This window comes from Sarcophilus harrisii, chromosome 5 (assembly GCF_902635505.1).
Source record: "Sarcophilus harrisii chromosome 5, mSarHar1.11, whole genome shotgun sequence".
Classification (NCBI taxonomy): Eukaryota; Metazoa; Chordata; class Mammalia; order Dasyuromorphia; family Dasyuridae; genus Sarcophilus; species Sarcophilus harrisii.
In genome coordinates, this window is record NC_045430.1 from 56,590,690 (window position 1) to 56,612,344 (window position 21,655).

A 21,655-nucleotide genomic window follows, 5' to 3' on the forward strand; every position below is an offset into this window, starting at 1 on the left:
TCTAAAAATTCCCAAAAATTATAGAATCTGCAGTTTTTTTCCATTTAATCTTTGAATGTTATATATATATATTTATATTACATAAATACATAATATATTTACATATATATTATAAAACATTGAACAGAAGCTTAAAATATTTATTAATTATGTTAAATATTAATGATGAGTGATTATAGGAAAAATACACATAAAATAATTATAGTGTTTCTCATTTTAAATTAAATTTAAATTTAAGGTCACTTACAAACAGGCATAGTTGTGTGGGGCTGAAGACATAGTCACACTTTGAAGAAACTAGCTTAGGAAATGAAATTGCATTTCCTCATCTCTCTGCCAGCTGATAACATACTATGGTAATCAGTGGTACTGATTCCCTTCTCTGGGCATGGTCCAATGAGTACAAGCATTGAAATGTCCACTGGAAGGATCAACAAATACCAAAGAAGGAATCTGACATTGCAAATAATTACACTATAATTTTATGGAAAAAAAAAAGGCCAGTTACTCCTCTACAAACACTCTACACAGCAATTAGGACACCGATTTAATAATTCCATACCAGACAAATTCAGAGTTTGATCTTTTTGTTTTCACTTCAGTGTAGGCTATAGACAGACATTTCTAATAATTTCCATAGTATCCTAAATTAAAAGAAAAAGATAATGATTTTGATCACAATTGTTGTTCATTTTGTATTTAAAAAATAACAGTCACTGTTACCAATCCACATGCCAGTTTTTCCCTGAAGTTCAAACAAACATGTGTTGGTATGGACAGGACAAAAATAGTTTCCCTGCATTAAGTATTTGGCGAGGCAACTTGCATACAATATTTACTGAATTTACTTGAATGGAATTGAATGCTTACATTTATATATAAAAGTTCATTGTTAAAATTTCCCAGGCCATTTAGATACAGAAGTGCTAGTAATCCAGGTTGAGACAGAATAATTCCTGGCTTCTTAAATGTTCTAGTACCTCACTGTATTTCAGCACATTCAAGATTTACTGGGAGATTTTTTTTTCCCTCTAAAATAAGAAGTTATATTCCTTAGAAGTTGGGGGTAGTATGTGAGGGGAATGGAACAAAGATTTATTAAGCACTTATTTGGAGCCAGACACTTTGCTAAGCACTTCACAAATATTATCTCATTTGAGAGGCAAATAAATAGAGGCTCCTAAGGCAAAAGAGGCAAATGAGTGAATGATTCCAAAATCACATTTCAAAGGTAAGGTGGTAACTCTGATCAAGTGAAAAATACTTACTATGATTCCACTCTTTGTAACCATCTCCCGAAAGGTGAAGTTGCACACAGCCCAGGCTAAGTAATAGGTAGACATGAGTGGAGTCTGTGAAAAGTGATCCGTAACCCATCCATCTTCCTCAAAAACTGAAGTTTCTACCGGCATATTAGATAAAGACAAATATGTGGCTTGATGCTTAATACTGATTTTGAAAGTTGCCTTGTAGATGGGTTCATCAAAACAGGGAAAGGCTTTTCTTGCATGTGTCGGAGAAAATTGAGTTACACCAAGGAACCTATAAGTAAAAGGGGGAAAAAAATCAACTATGGTTTTTATGGCTTGAGTTACAGGTGCATTAGGTACTTCTGCTCCTAAAACAAACATTTTTGCTAGATGTGCAAAGTTCTTCTTTTTTTGAACTAAACTAAAATACCTAAGCAACAAGAAAGCATATTTCATATGTAATGCATTTTTTCCAACAATAAAAATTCTTCAGGATTGTCTTTGTCTCAGTTAGAATAAATTCATAACCCAGAGCAATACATAGACAAAAAAATTACAAAATAAAAATACCACTACCAAAAATATTGGAATCACTTTAGCAAATAATAGAAAATAACTACTTTTTCTTATACCTTGGCTCATTTTTTGCCTCAGTAAAAGAGGAAGGTGAGAGAGAATTTGTAAGTCAGAGTTTTGCAAAAAACAAAAGTAAAAATGTAAGTAGGAAAAATAAAATATTAAAATTCAAAGAAAGCATTTTGAATGTTACTAAGTTTTAACCAAATGATAATTACCCCTTTACTAATGGTTTAAAAAATGTAATGACAAATCCCATAACAAATATTTTTATTTACTAATAAAGCAAAGTCTTTATACTTCTCTCAATATGCCCCTCTCCATATATAGCATCATATTGATATAAAAATAACTGTAACTATATCTTTAATTTAATAAGATTTTAAAATGCTGATGAAAATTATTAAGAATGGTATGAAAGTATGGAATATGAATATAACAGAATTAGGATCAGGCTTAGCATTTGCTTAATATTTGGCAATTCGTGTATATATATATATATATATATATATATATATATATATGAAGAATTCACAGAGGTATGGGAAGACTTCTATAAATGAAAGCAAAGTGAAATAAGTAGAATCATAAAAAGAATATAAAAAGTGTAAAAAAACACAAAAATGAGAATGGAAATAAGAAAAACTGAATATTGAATAATTATAATGCCTAACTAAGTTTGTCTCTTATTAAGAGTTGAAAAAGTGTATGTCCCTCCTTTCTTTGCAGAGATGGGGCATTATGGGTACAGAATATTGCATATGCTGTCAAGCTCATTAAATCAGATGATTAGTTTTATGGAATTGTTTTCCCTTTAACAATAAGATGATTCAAACCAGTTCCAACTGTTCAGTGATGAAGAGAGCTATCTATACCCAGAGAATTGGTGCACTGTGGGCACTGAGTGTAGTTCACAACATAGTGTTTTCACTCTTTTGTGGTTGTTAGCTTGCATTTTATTTTGCTTCACTTTTTCTCTTGTATGGCACAATAATTGTTTAAATATATATTTCTACCATGTTTAACATATATTGGACTACTTGCCATTTAGAGGAGGGCATGGGGGAAGGAGTGGGAAATTGGAACACAGGGTTTTGTAAGGGCTAATGTTGAAGAATTGTCCATGCATATGCTTTGAAAAATAAAAAACTTTAATTAAGAAAAAAAGAAGCTGTTCAAATTGGGAATACAGATCAATGTATGTATACATGTACACACACACACACACACACACACACACACACACACATATATATATATATCAATACTGTTATGTAACAAAAAACTGGAAACAAAATAGTTCTCTGTTGACAAATAGTTGAATAGTTCAACTTGCATAGTTGAACCAAACTATGTGATATGAATATTACAGAATATCAGTGAACCACAAAAAAATAGGAACAAGATGAATTCCTTAATCTGGCATTCCATAGACTACAGTATAACCCCAGGTTCATAGATTTAGAAATGGAAGAATCCTTAAAGATCTTTAGTACAATTCCTTCATTTAAAAAATGAGAAAACTGAAACCCAGGAAAAGCTATTTTTCCTAACATCATATAGTTAGCAAGTTGCAGTTTCTGATTTCAAATACAATCATCCTCTAGACCATTGATAAACTCAAATAGAAACAGGGTCTACTAGGCCATCCAATAAGAATCCCTATAGACTGAATATTGACTTTTAAAAAACATGCTATTTTATCTACATTTTATTGTATTTTTTTGTTTTGTTAAATGTTTCCTGATTACATTTTAATTTGGTTTAGATTGCAAGGAGAACTGTTAAGGACATGTGGCCAGCAGGCCACATTTGATACATCTGCTCTGGACTAATCACAATGGTCAAGGCACTCACTAACCCAAAAAACATTTTGTACATTCCCCACTACATTTATATCCTTCCTCCCTAGGATGACTTTACAATTCTCTCCATCTAAACTTTAGACTTGCTTCAAGGTCAAGTGCAAAGCCTCAGCTTTGCTTCAAGTCTTCCTTGACTACCTGCAATCTACAGGTATCTCTCTTCCTTCTGATTTCCTATAACATTTATCATATGGTATCATTCTCATAATATACCATCTTGTAGTATGAGGTAACTTTTTAATGCCTCTATGAATAAGTCCCTCTAATTGTAAGTTGCTTCTGAGAAGGAACTGCATTTTAGGAACTACTTGTGACTCTCTTTTGGCCTTAGCACAATGTCTGAAAAATCAAAAGCATTCAATAAATACTTGATTGATTACCTTTCAAATGTCTGTGATTTCTAATTCCAATCGTTCACTTTGATCAATTTCTCAGCAGAATGAGTATACCTACCCCAAAATGCTAAGAATTGACAACCTGCTACAGCAGTTGCTGCTGCTGCTAGAGGTAAAAGTTAGCACTTAAGTAAACAGTGCTTTAAGGTTTGAAAAGCACTTTACAAAACTTCTCATTTTTTCCTCACAACAAGCTTGGGAGGCAGGTCCTTTATTATTCCCATTTTACACATGAGGGAACTAAGGCAGACAAAGTTAGTGCCTTACCCAGATCATATAACTATTAAGTATATGAAACTGGATTTGAACTCGGGCTAACTTTAGGGCCCCTCTTCTCTTTCTGTCAGTCACACTCACATGTGGTTCTATTTATGTATATTAATCTACTGCATATTAATTTTTGCTTTCACATGTAATACTACTTAATACTCATAGTAACTTGTAAGGAAAGTGTAAAAATATCATCCCCATTTTTTTACAGATAAAAAAATTGAAGTTTATGAACATTAAGTTACTTGCCCAGAATACATACATTAGTAAATGGCAGTCAGAATTTAAAGCTAAATCTTTCTGACTTGAAACCCAACAACTTTTCCACTAAAGCAAGCTGCCTCTCCAAACACAGGTCTCATCAATCATACTCCACTAAGTCCCCAAAATGTATTGGTCAATGCATTCAACATTGATGCGGAGCCAAAGAAAGTTAAGACCATGGTCGGCTCCTTTCAAGGAACTTTCAATCTAGTGGGCAAAACAAAGTACATATTTTACAAGAAAACAATACAGGGAAATATACATGATGTATCAAATGAGTGGTTCGAACATGAAGCACCATGGGGCATCCTTGGAGGGAGAAATCTCTATCATAATCTATTAGATGTTAGCTCCCAAAATAAAGAGCTAAAATTTGGGTGAAAAACTCTGCTACTCTTTGGCTAATGAGTAACTGATAAATCTGGATACTTATGCCCGGGAAATACTTAATGTAATTTGGATCATTTGAAGAAATTTGTGAATCAAACCAAAAATAGTGATCCTTTTCAACAATTATATTTCTCACTGAATTCTTAGATGCAGATATGTATATGTAGGTATGAGTACATATGTTCGGATATTATCTAAATGAGGAAATAACAATTCACAGTTTGGCACCTAGAGTGGAAGAGATTGAATTGAATTTGAAAAATTGAAATTTTAATTCAATCATCAGGAAACAGAAAGGTATCGATGGGCAAAGCTAACAAAAAATATAAATAATAACTGCTTTTTGAGCTTTTTTATTATTAAATGCTAACTTACGAACAGCTACATTTTCCATTTGAATAATTTCTATTGAGAGTAAAGTAGGGAAGCAGGGAAGAAAGAAGCCAAGTTTTTTGTTTTTGTTTTTTGTTTTTGTTTTTGTTTTTTAGCTTTTAATGCTTTTAGCTTTCTTAATTGATTTATTCACTGGACAAATATCTTCAGTGTGTCAGGTACCATGGGAGACAAAAAGTTAATAAAGCATGAATGCTTTCCTCGAGGTATTTACAATCTAGTAGAAAGAGATGATGTGGGTATATAATGAACTGTAATACAGTAAAGAATAAAATGAGTGAACAAGAGAGAAAGACTGTCCTATGTAAGTTCAAATAAAAAATTTGACTTCTCTGGGCTTCAGTTTCTTCATCTGTAAAATGAAGAATTTTTACATGAGGAGGGTAAGAAGAAGATAAAATAGGATAAATTTATTAAAATGAGTATCTTTTCAGCAAGGCCTACAAAGATAGGTAGCGTTTTGAAAAGCAGAAAGTGTATATATGACAACTGGAAGAGAGTTCTCCAGGAATAATGTTCGAAGTAACACCATGACGTGGCATAAAAATGAATTCTGAATTCAACATCAAAAGACCTGGGTCCAAAGCTCAATTTTTCCATCTGTTATATATGAAACCTTAGGCATGTCTTAGGACCACAGTTTGCTCATTTGTAAAATGGAGGTATTGTACTAGATGAACTAGTACACTTCCAGCTATGACATTATATGATCCTATGAACAAAGGCACTCAAATGAGAAAGCACAAGGTGTGCTCAGGAAATAATGAGTAGTAGAAGTAGTTGACTAGAGTCCAAAGAACATGGGAAGTAACAGGGATGTTTCCTAAAAGGTTAGGATCATAGATTGATGCCATATTAAAGATGGCCTTCTAGACAAAGGAATTTGACCTTTGCAAGTCTTTACATACTCTTGTATAATTAGGGCTGAACTTCAGAAATATTAGCCAAGAGTCTCTATGCAAGAAGAAGTGAGGGGTATAACAGGGAAGAAAAATAATATAGCCTAAACTGATTGCCAATTGGGGGTAAAGAAAGGGAGGGTCTGATGCAAGCAACATCACAGAGGTAGAATCTATAAGACATTAGAGCTAACTAAACAAGATAAGGAATGGGAAAAGGTCGGGAATGAATTGCCAAGGTGTTGGCTGAGCCTACATGACTAGAAGAATGATCATACAATAAACAAAAACACATAATTCAGGAGGAAGAAGGAGGTGCCAACCCAATATTCAAGTGGAAATAATTAACAAACATAACAAAAATGAATGAAGGAAAATATATTTGTGTTAAGGGGTTGTGATGGGGATAATGCAGTATCTTGTCACCTATTTCGGTCCTCAGTCCTTAAACAAAATCATCCCTGCCATCTAATGAATCCCTCTATTACTGTAAAAAATTTTACTTCCAGAAATGACATTCTAAGAATGCCACTTCAGTATTCCCAGAAGAATGTGAATAACTTACATGTATTTTAATTCTCTCCTATTTAAAATAAATGACGATTTTCTAACAAAATTTGACATTTTGGTTGAATTAAGAAGAACTTAAGCTCTGTTTTGCCTCTGAAGGATACAAAGAACTGATTTCTTTTCATTTATGTGGAAGTCCAGTAGGCAAGCCATTATGATAACATTCAGCAGAAGTAATGCATTAATGTTGGATGATCCTGCTGGCAAATTACAGCATGTGATAAAAAACAATTTCTGGTTTATTATTTTCTGTTTGCCTCTTTGTAAAAGGCAAAATAGCCAAGAAACAAACATTTGCATAACAATGTTAGTATTCAGATTGATTCATGACTTTTGAGGTGGAATCAGTCAAAATCAGGAAAAGCTTACAAAAGGCATGTTATTTTCAAGAGGCATTTTCTTTAACCAGATCTATTCACCTCTCATGAAGAGTATAATGAAAAATTATATTTACAATGTGTCTCTTAGTTGCTGTAATATGCCTACGATCATAAAATTTTTAAATAAGAAGTAAAAACTCTAAAGAGCTAAAAGATAGTTGCACTGAAATATACAGGTCTCATTCAGCTTCAAAGAAGTCATTTTTCAGTAACTAGACTGAAAGCTGGTCTACACATTCCAAGGTCACAGAAGTTATACAGGTTCCCTTTAAAAAGCAAGTTGTTATATAAAAGGAAAACTATTACTCTGAAGAGGAGACACTAGCAGAAAGGCAGGATGAGCTATCCTTTAGATTACAAATTTTTATGTACTTCAATGAGTCATTAAGCCCATATCATTTATATAAAGAAGCATAAATGCTAAATAATACTCAAAACTATAAAAAAAAGAATGTATTCCTTTAAAAAAACCATTCTAGTAAACTTAAAAACATAATGCAATAATGTGAACAATATGTAGGAAGCTATCCATATGTGAATAATTATGTTATAAAAATAGAATATAATATACATAATTGCTTCCCCCTTCATGTATTAAGTTATTTTGTGTGCTCTTGTTGAAGATGAGAGTTAAACACAATCACAATTGATAGAAAGTGTTTTAATTGAAGGAAAAAATTGGTTTTCCTAGAGCCTTAATTTTTTAGTTTAAGGAGTAAGCTAAACTGAATAGCAACAAAAATTCAAATACTATGATTTGAAATGTTGAAAGCCTTTAATATGATCTAAATATCAGCATGCAAAGAATTACTCAAGAATTTAGTAGCTGATGACTCATTTTAATATTATTTCATTTATGCTTGTCTTTATGGTTGCCTAGCTCTTGATAGTTGCCTATCTTGATATTAAGCCAGTATGGGGAGAGAATCCTCTGGTATCTGAGATTGAAGTGATGTTGTAGGCCAGAAAATAAAAGATTTGAGGGTGTTTTTTTCTCTATCTTTTCTTGCCAGATTCTTATAAGAGTCCAAAACATAGTTTTTGAACCCATGATAAAACACACACACACACACACACACACACATACACACACACACACACACACACACATATACACAGAGTCCAGCTTTCTTTTCCCTCTCATTTCCAAGGATCTTCTTTCCTTCTTTCTTTCATGTGGGGCTGAACCTGGAGACAAAAACGCAAAGAATGACAAAAAGCAGTAATGACAAAGAAGATCCCAATGAGTACATGGAATCCCTGAGGCCAGTTATATTTCCTTTTGCAAGGTAGACACACCTTTTTCCTGTTCCAGCAACTGAAAATCTCTGTCACTGAATAAGAAAGCTTATTTGTGTTTAAAACCAAGCCCAAATTATATTACTTATTCATTACGTGACAATGACAAGACCCCCCTTACTTCTCTATGCCTCAGCTTTATCATCTGTAAAATGGGCACAATGCTTACACTCTTTGTCTCTCTGAGTTGTTAGTATGAAAATGCTTTGTAAACCGGTAAGCACTACATAAATGTGAACTACCATTCTAGTTTTCAAAGTCCCTTCTCTTATTTCTAAGAGGTTGATAATAAGCTGAAGAACATTAAATCTGGACAAAGAAAGCATTGCTCCACATTCCAGTTCTACCACTCACAAGCTCTAGTCCTTGAGCAAATTACTTAACTTGAGCCCTCCTCCATTTTTTAAAATCATTTTGGAGATGGTGGCTAGACGTATGATGTCATCTATGACTGATTAGTTACAACTGACTAGAAAACCTTCTGCTAATACAGAATTACACTTGTTCTGCTCCTCAGAAGAGATCTCAGTCTCTCAAGTCCAATCCTCCCCCATTTTATAGCTGAAGAAACTGAGGCCTAAAAAGATTAAATGATTGTGCCAAGATCACACAATATCAAAAATAAAATTTGAACCCAGAACCCCTGATTCTAGAGACTTTCCATTGAGTCATCAGTATCAGAAGTATCCCAGAAGCAGCACCCAAGTCTCATTCTTCCAAATCACATTGCACCAAAACTCACTTATAAAAAGAGGAAAATTAAATATGCTTTTTCTCATTAAAAAAAAAACTGGAAAAAAGTATATAGACCTCTGGAGTCAGAGCATCTAAATTCAAATTCCATTTCTGACATATTACTTAAATGGCCATTGAGAGAAATGATTATTTTTCTCTTCTATTAATAATTAATTATTGAGATTAAAATTTTCTCTATTTCCTTATTCAGAAATAAACATCTGTAGGATATTCAGACAGTCTCTGAAAGATATTGCTGATAGATGAAATTGTCGAAAATCCTCAGGTTAGATGTATTTTGACCTTGGGTGGAGTTCCACCCAACTAGGAAACTTTCAAACAGAATCAAGTTGCTCTTAGATCCTGCCCTTAGAAAATAAGCTGCTATCTCTCCTTGAAGCCTTCCATTAGAATTTAGGCCAATTTGTGAAGGGGAAAACCAACCACTAAGGTCTGGGTAGAGATAGATTATTTTGTGCATATTGCTGGAAGCATCTGAGTCTCAAGATTAGGTCATGTTCTCTGTAGGAGGAGCTGAAGACTTTTTATTTAATTCCTTATATATGTCCATCCCCTCTTAACTGATTGTTAACCAATCAGAATTGATTTCCACCCTTAGTATATCCCCCTTTTCAAACGCAGTTTAAACATTCAGAAGCCCCCAAGATTTGTCTTTGATCCCTAAGAATGCAACTGACCAATTTCCTATTTACTATTCTTGGTGTCTATTGTATCTCTTCATTTTGTCTGTAACTTCTTCCCTAAATAAATTTACCTTTTGCCCAAGAGAATGGCCATTGTGAATTCTTCACATGACCGAACCCCAACTTTTGATGTGTCCATATCACTCACATCATTTTGGTTCTGGAACCACATCAGTTGGTGCCAAACCCCACATCATAAACCAGATCAATACCATAAGCAAGTCCTTTAAAATTAGTCTGTGTTCTCACCTATAAAATAAAGGAGGGGGGGTTAGATAAACCCTAAAATATTATGTAAATATGAATTATTTTTCAATCTAGAATCTTAATTTCATGCAAAATATAGTTGTCAATAATAAGGTAACAATTTTTCCCCCATTTGCTATTATTTCCTTTCTTGGTGCTACTGTTGAATAGATGCAAAAGACCAGGCTTATGGCAATCCATGTTACTAAAACACCATCAAATACTTAAATGGGAAGGTCCATATCCCTGAGACTTAGTACCAGTTCTTCCTGCTTCTAGGAGCTCAATCGAAACTCAATAAAATTGAATGTGTGTTCACCCTAAAAAAAGATACTGTAATGTGTTGGCAGGTCCATTCTCAGAAGCCCTAAGGCTGCTATTCTCTTACAATACTTTCATTCCCATTAACTTCCAACTCTGTGAGTAATTTCAAGCTGGTGACCACATTCTGAATCCTCTGTCCATATAGCTAGTTTAAAAACGTAGAAGATAGAATAATATAGAGGCTGGTTCCTAATAGAGGAATTAGGGTGAAAATTAGCCTTCCTGGAAAGGAAAGTATGAATTTGGGAGGAACTAGGTGAAGTAACTAACCAGAGAATTATGAGAACTTTCTTCAAGATTTAGGAGCACAAAGTCTATTCTAATCCCTCCAACCGTTAGTTTTTTCTCCCTCATAAAATTATTTTGTATGTATTTATGAATGTGCTATGCCTTGCCCCACAACCCATGAGTTCTTTATGGGAAGCTGTTTTATTTCAGGTTTATATCTCCAAAATAACATTTTGTCCTTAATTGGTGCTGAATAAATATTGGGTTGAATTGGATTAGATGGAACTAAATTAAAATTGATCTACAGTCTTTGCACTCAAGAAAGGCAATTCCTGATATAATTGCATCATTTGACTATATATTCCCAAGGTTTTGTAATACCATTTCCATGATGCATCTCTGAGTAACAAAGAGGTATAAAAGAGCATCTTAGAAGAATGATTGCTTCTGTAGCATTCTCTTATATTCTTCCTCCCTAATCCATGTTTCTATGCACTAATTATCAGTTCAAGAAGACAGCATTCAAGTATTAGGAAATAAGAAACAGGATTCCGTTGGTTGTCAAGAAATTCTCCTGGGATGTCCAGCTGCCAAAAACAATTTGAGAAAGTAGGAAACACCAAGAAAGTGATGTATACTCATCATCAAGAGGAAAAGTCTTTTTGTTGTTAAGTAAAATACTCTAAATCTATTACCCTTTCCAACAAATCCTATTAATTCTTTGTTGCTCAGTCATTTCAATCATGTCCAATTCTTCATAATCTCTTTTGGGGTTTTCTTAGTAAAATATTGGAGTTGTGTTATGGGCCAGAACTTGAAACAAGGTGTTGACTCACTGGAATTGATAGAAACAATGCTTGTGTTTATACCTTTGAGATTTCACACATTGGCTCACACATTGTAGTTCACAAATCTGGAGATATCCAAGTTTACACCTCCCATAATCCCACTCTTGGAGGAGGAGTCAACCTTTGAGTTTACACCTCTAAAAGAACATAAAAAGGAGCTCAGTCAGTGGAGTCAGTCAGTCAGTTTGGAAGATTGCCAGGAGTCAGAATTGAGCTAGAGGCAGAAGCTGGCAGAGACAAAAGAGTAGCAACGAGAGCTCTCGAAACCAAAGAAAGCTAACTGGGCTATTTTGGAAGAGACAATAAAAGACTGTACTTTAATCCTGGCTGCGTTTGAGGTGGTTATTACTTGGAACTGAAACCAGGGCTGCCTCCAGAAAACCTCCCCAAGAAACCTGCACCCAGAGAACAATCATATATTATAAAAAAAAAAAAAAAAGAGAGAGAGAGAACATCACAGAGTTGTTTTCCATTTCCTTCCCCAACTAATTTTACAAATGAGGAAGCTGAAGTAAGCAAGTGAATTGCCCAGGATCACATGCTAGTAAGTGACTGAGGCTGAATTTGAACTCCTGACTCCAGAATCAGCTTTCTATCCCCTGTACTACCTAGCTGCTCCCTGTTAATGCTTAGATGTTATAAATTTATTTTAAGTAACTGAACCCTTTTAGGGAAAGTTGGAAGGGAAGTATACACCTATGATTTCATTAATGTAGAGAATTCCAGATAAGAAAATTCCCTCTACCAATGCTGGTTAATCAGTCCTTGCTCGGTAACTCAGCCCAAAGAAAGTTGCCTGGACTTCTGAGACATTAATAACAGACAGTATACATCAGAGGCCAGACTGGAATTCAGGTTTTCCCAACAGAGGGGCGCTCTCTATCTAGAGCCCACTTGACCTTACAGGTAAACAAGATTATTTCAAAATAGGGTCTTTAATGAGCATTAATCAGGGCTACAAGGTACCACCAACAATTAGCCAATCATATGCTTTAACCCTACATAAACTACAACATAGTTACATGATCATTTACATAGTTTAAAATGTTATTTAAGAAAAATAATATTTACTTTTCTTCACACACATATAAACATAGAAATCTCTAGAAAATTATCCTGCCTCTTGAAGTTTAGCATAAAATAAATAGTCCTCAACTACTGAGATCCTTTCAACTTTTCATGAAATTACTCCAACCCCATAAATAATAACAAAATTTAACCAAAAAAATTCAGATGAATTCAAGGAATTCAACATATTACCTAGAATTATCATTTAGAATTCAATCTACCTTATAACAACTCAGGCAAGAAAGAGCTCAATTCAATCAATTATGCTAGGGCAAGGGAATAATCACTTGTTTCATTTGATCTGAGATTCAAATCCCATAACAAATTCATTATAATCGTTACAGTTGTATATATGCACAAATACATATCATCAAATTAATTCCATGACCAAATCAGAAAATACAGTTGGGTTTTGGCAAATCAATGATTTTCAAATATTTTTAGTCCAAGGGCAAAAGACATAGAACAATGGTTCTTTCCCACTTGGTTCTACAACATAAAGTCACTCACCCAGAATGAATGCAAAGGATGTTTGTGTTTTTGATGAGAAATCAATGAATTGATATTCTGGGTTTTATAAAATAGCATAAATAAAATAGAGAAGCAGCATACATAGTGCACAATGGGTCAATTATAAAGTCAAAAATCAAGGGATCTAGGATCAAGTCCTATAAACATACTAGTTGTGTGATACATATTTTTGATGCATACTAGCTATGTGACTTTACATTTCAGTGACCAATATAAGCCTTAACAAGTAAAAGTTTAAAAGACAATTATGTGGGACAATGGATAGTATATCAGTTTTAGAATCAGGAGGCTTTGAGTTCAAATCCAACCTCTAAGACTTACTACTTGTGTAACTCCAAATAAGTCATTTAACTCCAACTACTTTTTTTTTTAAGACTATAACTTTAAAATGATACATTAAAAAGAAATTGACAATCTAACTTGGTATAATTTCTGTTCTAAACCTTCACACATACACATATAGAAAATACTCACTTTTACCCCAAAATATGAATTATTATATATTGAATATTGATTTTTTACAAAAGATCAGTTCATGAACCATAAGAAAGATGTTTTCTGGGCTATTTGGTAGATTGCTGTAGATCATCATAAGTTCCTAGATTCAATTTCAAAAACATTAATATAGAAAAAGAAACTAATTGAACAAGAGAATTCTTTTCCTTGATAACCAGTTGATTTCAAATACTGAAGATAGGTCAAGCAGACCTATTTAGTGGTCTTTTACCTGTTTCCAAGTGTTTTTTGTTAGTCACATTACAGTTACAACTGAAGTCTGTCATTAGAGAACATTCTCTCTTTTGAAAGTGAATGAAATATTCAGTTGCCTTGGGTAAATTTCCTGTTTCAGAAGGACCATCTGGATCTAAATAAAGGTACCTACTTTTAACATGGGCCTGCTCACCATCTGGCCACCTAGAAGAGGCCTCAGGTAAATAAATACTTTGCCTGTTCCTAAGTAAGCATGTCACCACCATAGCACATTAAGACAAAAGAAATCAGAATGGAAGAAAATAAGTATTTGCAAAATGACTACTATGTGCCAGGCACTATGCTAAAAGCACTTTACAAATATTGTCTTATTTTATCTTCATAACTTTAGGAGATAAATGCTGTTAGTATCCCCATTTTGCCATTGAGGAAACTGAGGCAAACAGTGGTTACATGATGTTCCCAGAGTCTCACTGCTTGTAAGTGTCTCAGGCTAGATTCGAACTCAGATCTTCCTGACTCTAGCCCAAGTCGCTATGTAAAAATGCATCTTGGAAGATTATTGCATATCTCTTTGTGAGGGAGGGGGAACTGTAGGTATATGGTTTGTCAAAAAAACTTTGCTTGAACATTTTAATTCTAAGAGAAATTTTCACTTACCATAGTCTACAAATACTAAATTATCTCTTCCAGAAGGTAAGTAGATTGCCTAAAGAGGTGATTTTCCACCTCCTCAAGTAGGTACTTGCTTTATAGGAGAAAGGGTATAAGAATACTGTCTCTTTCTGATCAAGTAGAGATACAGACCAATCTACCAATGGATGCAATAGGGAAAATTTTGAAAAGGAATCCAATCCTACTATCCTCACCCTACTTAGTTCCATAGATTTAAATCACCAAAAAAGTCTCTAGTTGGAAGATTATACTTAATGTTTGTTAAGACTTTAAATATATGATATCATATTTTACAAGTATATAAATTAATGGGCAGCTAGGTGGTGCAAGGGATAGAGCACCACCCCTAAAGTCAGGAGAACCTGAGTTCAAATATGATCTCAAACACTTAACACTTCCTGGCTGCATGACGCTGGACCAAGTCACTTAACCCCAATTGCCAAGTATATAAATTACTGCATTTAAGTGCTGATTTTGTTTTGGTTAGCTAATTTAGCAAAAGTTTTAGATAACTAAAGAACAACAGATAATTAACTAAGTGAAAATTTTCTTTCTATATCTTTTTAGATAAATGAGATTTTTGGCATATTGATTTAATATCCATTCATAATGGTAAAATCATAATAAAAAACTATCCATAGCTGAAATAAAATTTGTTAAAAAAAAAAAAAAAAAAAAGAACTAGTAACCATACTAAGAGAGAGACAAAGTATAGTTTTAATGACATAGTTGGGAGGATTTGATTTTTTATGTTTCTATATAAATATCCAAGAAATGGTATTTACTGTAACACTAGAGTAGGAAGATGTAGAATACTAACAAATCTCATTAACATACTGCTTAAAAATAGAATTGTTTTGGTATTTTTGGAAGCAGAAACAGGACTTGGGAACTCCTAGATTTCTACTTGAGCATAATTCTGAACCATGTGTACTCTGTAAAACTTTCCACTTACCTAATTCAGACATTGAAGAAACAGATAAAAGAATGATAGAAAGCAAATATTTACAATGTTATGCAAGAAAACAGAATATGTAACAATAGAAAATGCAGGCACGGTTTACCTTTCAACAATTATTGAAAAGCATTTTGACTAAAAACTGTTGTCTGACAAATGATTCTAGGAGACATTTGAACATTTCATTCTGCTGTAAAAGTTTCTGGGGAATACTTATTTGTTCATAATAGAGCTATTCTGAAGCAATGTACACTTTCACTAGGAAAATCTGATTTTAAATGCTTAAGTTTTTAAAAGAAAGGTTATTTGGTCAAAAGGGCTGGCTTTGGAGTCTGAAAATACTGGGTCTGAGTTCTATTTCTGATGCATAGTAGTTGTATGCTTCAGGTGATTCTTCACAATTTAGAAACTATAGAAGGATTTTTATATCATTATAGAATGGAGGTACTTTCCACACTGAGAGATCCCTATAATGATTAACTCAATGGCCAGGATCACACTCTTCCCCAAAGTAGTATTTTAAAAAAATTTTTTTTTAATAAATCAGCTTGCTGCCACCTTTCTTCCTTCTCCCACTGCCACCTCATGTGTTATGTGATAGGGCTAGTTTCTACTTTTAAAATCGATTTGAAAAATATGAGAAGATGCTTTACAATTGGAATGTTCCATGCACATACATATTATTTAGCAGGAAAACATGCCCAATCATTACTTGTTCCCCCATTACTGGGCTTCTTATTGAGCATCTTATTCAGATAAAGACACTTATTTATCCCATAAAATAAAAACTTCCCTGTAATCCAGGTGATGCTACGACTCAGCTAACCTACTATGTGACAATAGTTTCCCTTTGAAAGCACCTTAACAGTATCTCCAGTTTTACAGCTCCTTTTCAGATCCTCCATTACCGCCATTCTACTTCCAAAGTTGTTGATCTTTTATGATTTCCCCTTTGGACATCCACTGACCTACTTATCCATTTGACTAATTTTCAAGAGAAAGTAAATGCTACTTTTAAAAATGGGTCAAGGGAAGAAATAAATCCAGAGCAGTGTAGACTTATGAGCTTCAAAAATAGCTATATTAGTCAAAAAAGCAGCAAATGGCCATTTCTGATAGTGACACCTGAGTCGGATGTATTCCCTTAAGTATTTTAACTCATAGGTACTAGAGAGGATCCCAGCAATTTATGAAAGGCGTGCTTGAAGTTACTATAAGTAAAATCAGCTTTTCTTTCCTGTGCTAAGGAAGAATCTGGCTTTCAAGCAGTATAATGAACCGTGCTACTCTTATTTCTCCTATGCTGAACTTTCGGTTATTTGAAAACTGCTTTTTAGCAAAGTTTTATCTGCCAGCATATCTTCCTCCCTCTCTCTCTTTCCTCCCTCTTTCCTCTCTCTTTTTTCCTCTCCCTCCCTCCCTTTCTCTCTCCTTTCCTCCCCCCCACCAAATCATGTTTGAAGAATGGGTAGAAATTTTAGATGCACCGTTCTGAATGCAATGCTAAGACATCGTCTATTTTTTGTCCTCTTTCTTTTTTATTATTTTTTTAATAGACATGCAATTCTGCCTCTGGTTTCTGATATTGCTTAAACTTTTACTTCAACTGTGATCTTGGCAGACTTCCAGTCATGGGCTAAATTACACACACTCCCAAAACCAGGTTATAGACAACTCCCTTTGCTAGTAGCTAGAGAACTTTGGTGACTGACTAAAGGTGTTTATAGGGTAATGGTGTTAAAAGAGGCTAGAAGCTGGGAGCGATTTCAGCAAAGGTAGTGGTGAGAAATCAGGTATGCTGATGTATACTCATACTCCCTTTTTCCTTACCCAAGGGTCAAGAAGAACTAGGTGATGTTAAAGTTAACTAAAAACCGCCGAGTCTGACTTCCCAGGGGTGGGGTAGTGCAAGAAGACTCGCCTCCCTTTTTCTCTTTCAGTTTTTTTCCTTACCTTCTCTCCCCATGAAGCACATAAGAGCTGCGGAAGAAACCCAACAGCTCATTCTCGATCAAGGCATTGTAAATGATTTTGAGATTGTAATTCCTTTGCGCCTCCAAAGTCTGGTTGAGCACCACCACAAAGACCTGGTTTTGGGGGTACAGGAAATAACGGGCGACCTGCACCGCTCCGAAGGCGCGATCCTCCGCCACCTGCACCTTCTCCACTACTACTCTGGAAGCGTGCAACACGATATAGCGAGTGGCGTTCAGGCAAGCGACTTCCACGTTGACTTCCCCAGAGAAAGTAAAGTTCTCCATGAAGACAGTCAGCATCAAGTTGTAATGCAGGGGTTTTAGGTGACCCGGCAGGCGCAGCTGAGTCCAGGGCTGCCAGCGCCCCTGCTCCTCCTCTTCCAACGGCTCCTTGGGTGCGGGGCTCCCAGGCACTATGCCCCCAGATGCCACTGGCCTACCTGGTTCCTCTCCAGGCTGATGGGATGTGCCCGCTACACTATTGTTGCTGTTGGTCCGAGCAGGGGCACCCCCAGGAATGCGATCTGCCTCAGCTCCTGCGGAGGCGGCAGCGGCGCTGGCTCCACACTCCTCAAAGCGTAAGCTAAGGAGTACAGCGATCATAGTCACCATCAACAGCGCCAGGATGGATACGGCAAAGCCGAGCACCAACCGCTTGTGCACAGTGATGTGGCGCTCAGTTGTACGGGGCCGCATCCCCACTGAGTCCGCCCACTGATCCGAGAGACCCCTGCCGCTGGTTCGGAGTGCCGAGTCGTCCTCAATCATCATGGGGCTAAAGGGCACCCTGCTCTTCTCGCCCCTCTCTCTCTTCTTCCTCCTCTTCTTTTTCTTCTTTTTCCTTTCTTCTTGCTCTCGCTCGACGTCAAATGCCATCACATGGCCTCTCCCTCTTCGGCTCCCTCGGGCACCCCCTGAGGGCCAGCCGCAGCCTCAACCTCGGCAGTCAACCGGATCACAGACATCGGAGGGAACGCCGGGGATAGGGGGAGAGGGACCAGGGCACGCTACTGAGGGGAGAGTGGAGCTTGATACGGGGCTTGCTGACCCCAGGAGCTTTCAGGGGAGGCACAGGCAGAAGCACTCCACAGCATCCGCCCTCTTGCTCAATTCCCGCATCTCTCCTTGTACTCTCGGCCCCAAAGATTCTGGGACAAATCCAACTTGGAGAAGCTGCCCGTCTCCGGTCCACCACACCTGGAGCGCGTCCTCTACTTCTCCAGCTGCGCCTCTGTGCTTCCGCCGCTGCGGGCTGAACTGTCAACACTCTTCAGCACATGCTGCCCCCACCCCTCTTCTCCCAAGCTGACTCCCACATCTTCCACACAGCAGCGCTCTCTAGCCTCCTTTTCCACGCGAGCTTCCCAGTGAGTCTATTAGTGGCGAAGAAGAGAAAAAACAGCCTGCAGAGGGACCGAGGTAGAGTCGGGCTAGGGAAGTTACAGCTCCCGCAGTCTCTGACTCCACCTCCCGCAGCGGTTCTCAGCGCTCCTGGTGAAATGTATCAGCCTGGCAGGGGCAATGGCAGCAGCAGTGGCTTGCAGAGCTAGAGCCAAGCACCGCACAGCTTGGGAGGAAAAGGAGAGCACAGGGTGACGGCAGTGCCTGGGAGGGAGTCTTCTCCCTGTTGGTTTTCTTTCCTTCCACCAGCTTGACGGCAGCTAGTAAGAGTCTTGGGCTTGAAAATCAGACATATGCTATCTTTGGCTCCAATGTGTCTTCCCTCCTGAGATGGCAAGTGAAGAAGTGGCCAGGCAGTCTGTACCTTCAGGTAGGTGATGCTTTGGGTTCCCTTCCAGTATATATTCCTGTTGGGGAGGAAATCTCTCTCTCTCTCTCTCTCTCTCTCTCTCTCTCTCTCTCTCTCTCTCCCCGTCTCCCTCCCTCCCTCCCTCTCCCTCTCCGTCTCCCTCCCTCCCTCTCCTTCCCTCCCTCTCTCTCCCTCTCCGTCTACCTCTCTCCCTCCCCTTTTCTTTCTCTCTCTCTCTCTCTCTGTGCGCGCGCGCGCGCGCACGCGCGCACTAGATTGCAAAGGCTGCATTCAGTGACTGAAACTCCCTGAGAAAGGCAAAGGAAAGGGAGAAAGAGAAAGAAGGGGGATTAAGGGAGGAAGCCGAGCAGCTCAGGCACAGAGATATTAGAGAGCTTTTCTCCGCTCTGTCACACAAGACACCCACAGCTTCAGAGGGGGTTGCTGAGCAGTCTGCGAGAAGTACATTATAAATCTTAAGAGCAACAAGCCCACTGTCACCCCTCTTCTCCTTTTTCTCACCCCTGCCATGGCTCCGCCTGAGGGAATCGTAACACCCCTAGGCGAATATACACATCCCTGTAGCAAAGGCAGAGCAGGCTCTGACGAGATTTGGCATGTGTCAAATTGCAATCACCCTCTCCAGAGGATTTCTGGGATGGTATGAAAATAGAAGTAAATTCAACAAATCCTAACTTCTAGCTTTTTATTACATTATCTAAACCCAGGCTTGTAATGAAGGCTAATGAACGCATTGGTTTTATATGTGCAAAAACTTTTTTTAAATTTTATCTATCAGAATTGTCTATTTTGTTGTCTTATCCTCTCTGTCCATTGTTTTAATCCTGAACTCTTCTCTTGTTAATAGATCTGAAAGGTAATTTCTTCTTTGCTCCTCTAAATGATATGACCTTTTATATATAAGGCATATACATATACATTTGAAATTTATCTTGGTATATTGAGGGGAGGAAGAGGAGGAAAAGAAAATAAATGTTTATTAATTGAAAAAATAATTTCAAAAAGAGGTAATGGTAAGCAAGTAGGGGAAAGAACCGTACACATATGAAGACTACTAAAATTGCTTTTCACCTTTTAAAAAAAAAAATTCTAGGTTAGAGGATTAATAGCGTAATATCAATTATGTGTTTCATAAGAGCAATCTTGATCTGATCAAATTGAGAATGGAAGCATTTTCCAGCTAATTTAGATGTTAAATAGGGAAATCCCTGTTAAATAGGGAAATCCCTATTAAATAGGGAATTCGATGAATTAGCCAAGACAGTGTAACACTGTCAGTTGTATTGTGGTATTGATAACTAACCATTTCACTTTGCCAGGTATGTTGTATCTTTCTATTTTTAATCCTAAAAATATTGCTTAAACGTTCTTAGAAGAATTATCTCAAGAGGAAGTGTTTTCTGGTTTGCATATTAGGCAGACTTGACAGCAGGGTGCTATTAAGCAAGTTGAGGAGGACTCTGCCTGTTTATGAACTGGCTGCATTTTTATGGGAAATTTTCATTTTAGTGCAGGGGAAATATGACCATAAGACACATTAGCATTTCAGAATTCCAGAATTAGTGTGGCAAACATATGATTAGAACTCAGAAAGCCATTTCCTGAAAGATGACACAAGACACAGGAATCCCCAGATTTAAAAAAAACAAACCCCTGTGAGTCCTGAGCCTAAACAGTAATTTGACCGGTGAAGGTGAGAAGTAATTGCTATTTACAAAGCTCCCACTTTGAGGTCTCCATATTTAGCTGACATTATAAAAACTATCCCATTTACAAAAATTATTTCACAGACTGGCTCCAGTAAATTATCTTTGGAGCCCCATAAGTACAAAGTTAAAACATGTCACTCAGCAAACCAACCAATTACAACTAAGCTTCCATTGTCCACCCACCTATAGAAATAGTATCAAAAATGATAATAGCTAACATTTAACACTTAACCCAGTAACTAGGTTCCACAATTATTATTTCAATTCATCTTCATACCAACTCTGGGACATAGGTGATATTATTAATCACAATTTACAGATGAGGAAACTGCAGCAAACAGAAACTGAATTAGAATTCAGGTATTCCTGACTACAGGCCTGGCACCTGTGCTTTATCTACTAAATCACCTTGGTAAATTAGAGAAATAGAAGGCAATCCTTTGCCAGTTGAGGTACGATCCCCAAAATGGGAGAAATATCATAGATTTTAATATAAAAAAATACTGTTCAAGTTAAATTTTTCCCTGTTTTTAAGTTACCATGATCTTACCATCCATATGTATTTGGTTGTGAGAACTGGTTTCTTTTTGTTGTTGTTGTTTTATCATATAAATCAGTAT

General features: G+C 36.5%; 1 protein-coding gene across 3 annotated transcripts in view; it reads right to left on the bottom strand.

Annotated features, from left to right (window-relative positions):
- TRHDE (thyrotropin releasing hormone degrading enzyme) overlaps positions 1-19,409 on the bottom strand; it is a 530,611-nt gene extending 511,202 nt beyond the window's left edge. For all 3 annotated transcript variants that reach the window (XM_031938822.1, XM_031938821.1, XM_031938820.1), the window contains exons 1-2: positions 17,533-19,409; positions 1,269-1,542 (exon numbers count right to left, since the gene is read on the bottom strand). In XM_031938822.1, coding sequence (XP_031794682.1) covers positions 1,269-1,542; positions 17,533-18,431 — 1,173 coding nt within the window. In that variant the 5' untranslated portion in view covers positions 18,432-19,409. The remainder of the gene's footprint in view (positions 1-1,268; positions 1,543-17,532) is intronic.
- Between the last annotated feature and the right edge of the window lie 2,246 nt (positions 19,410-21,655).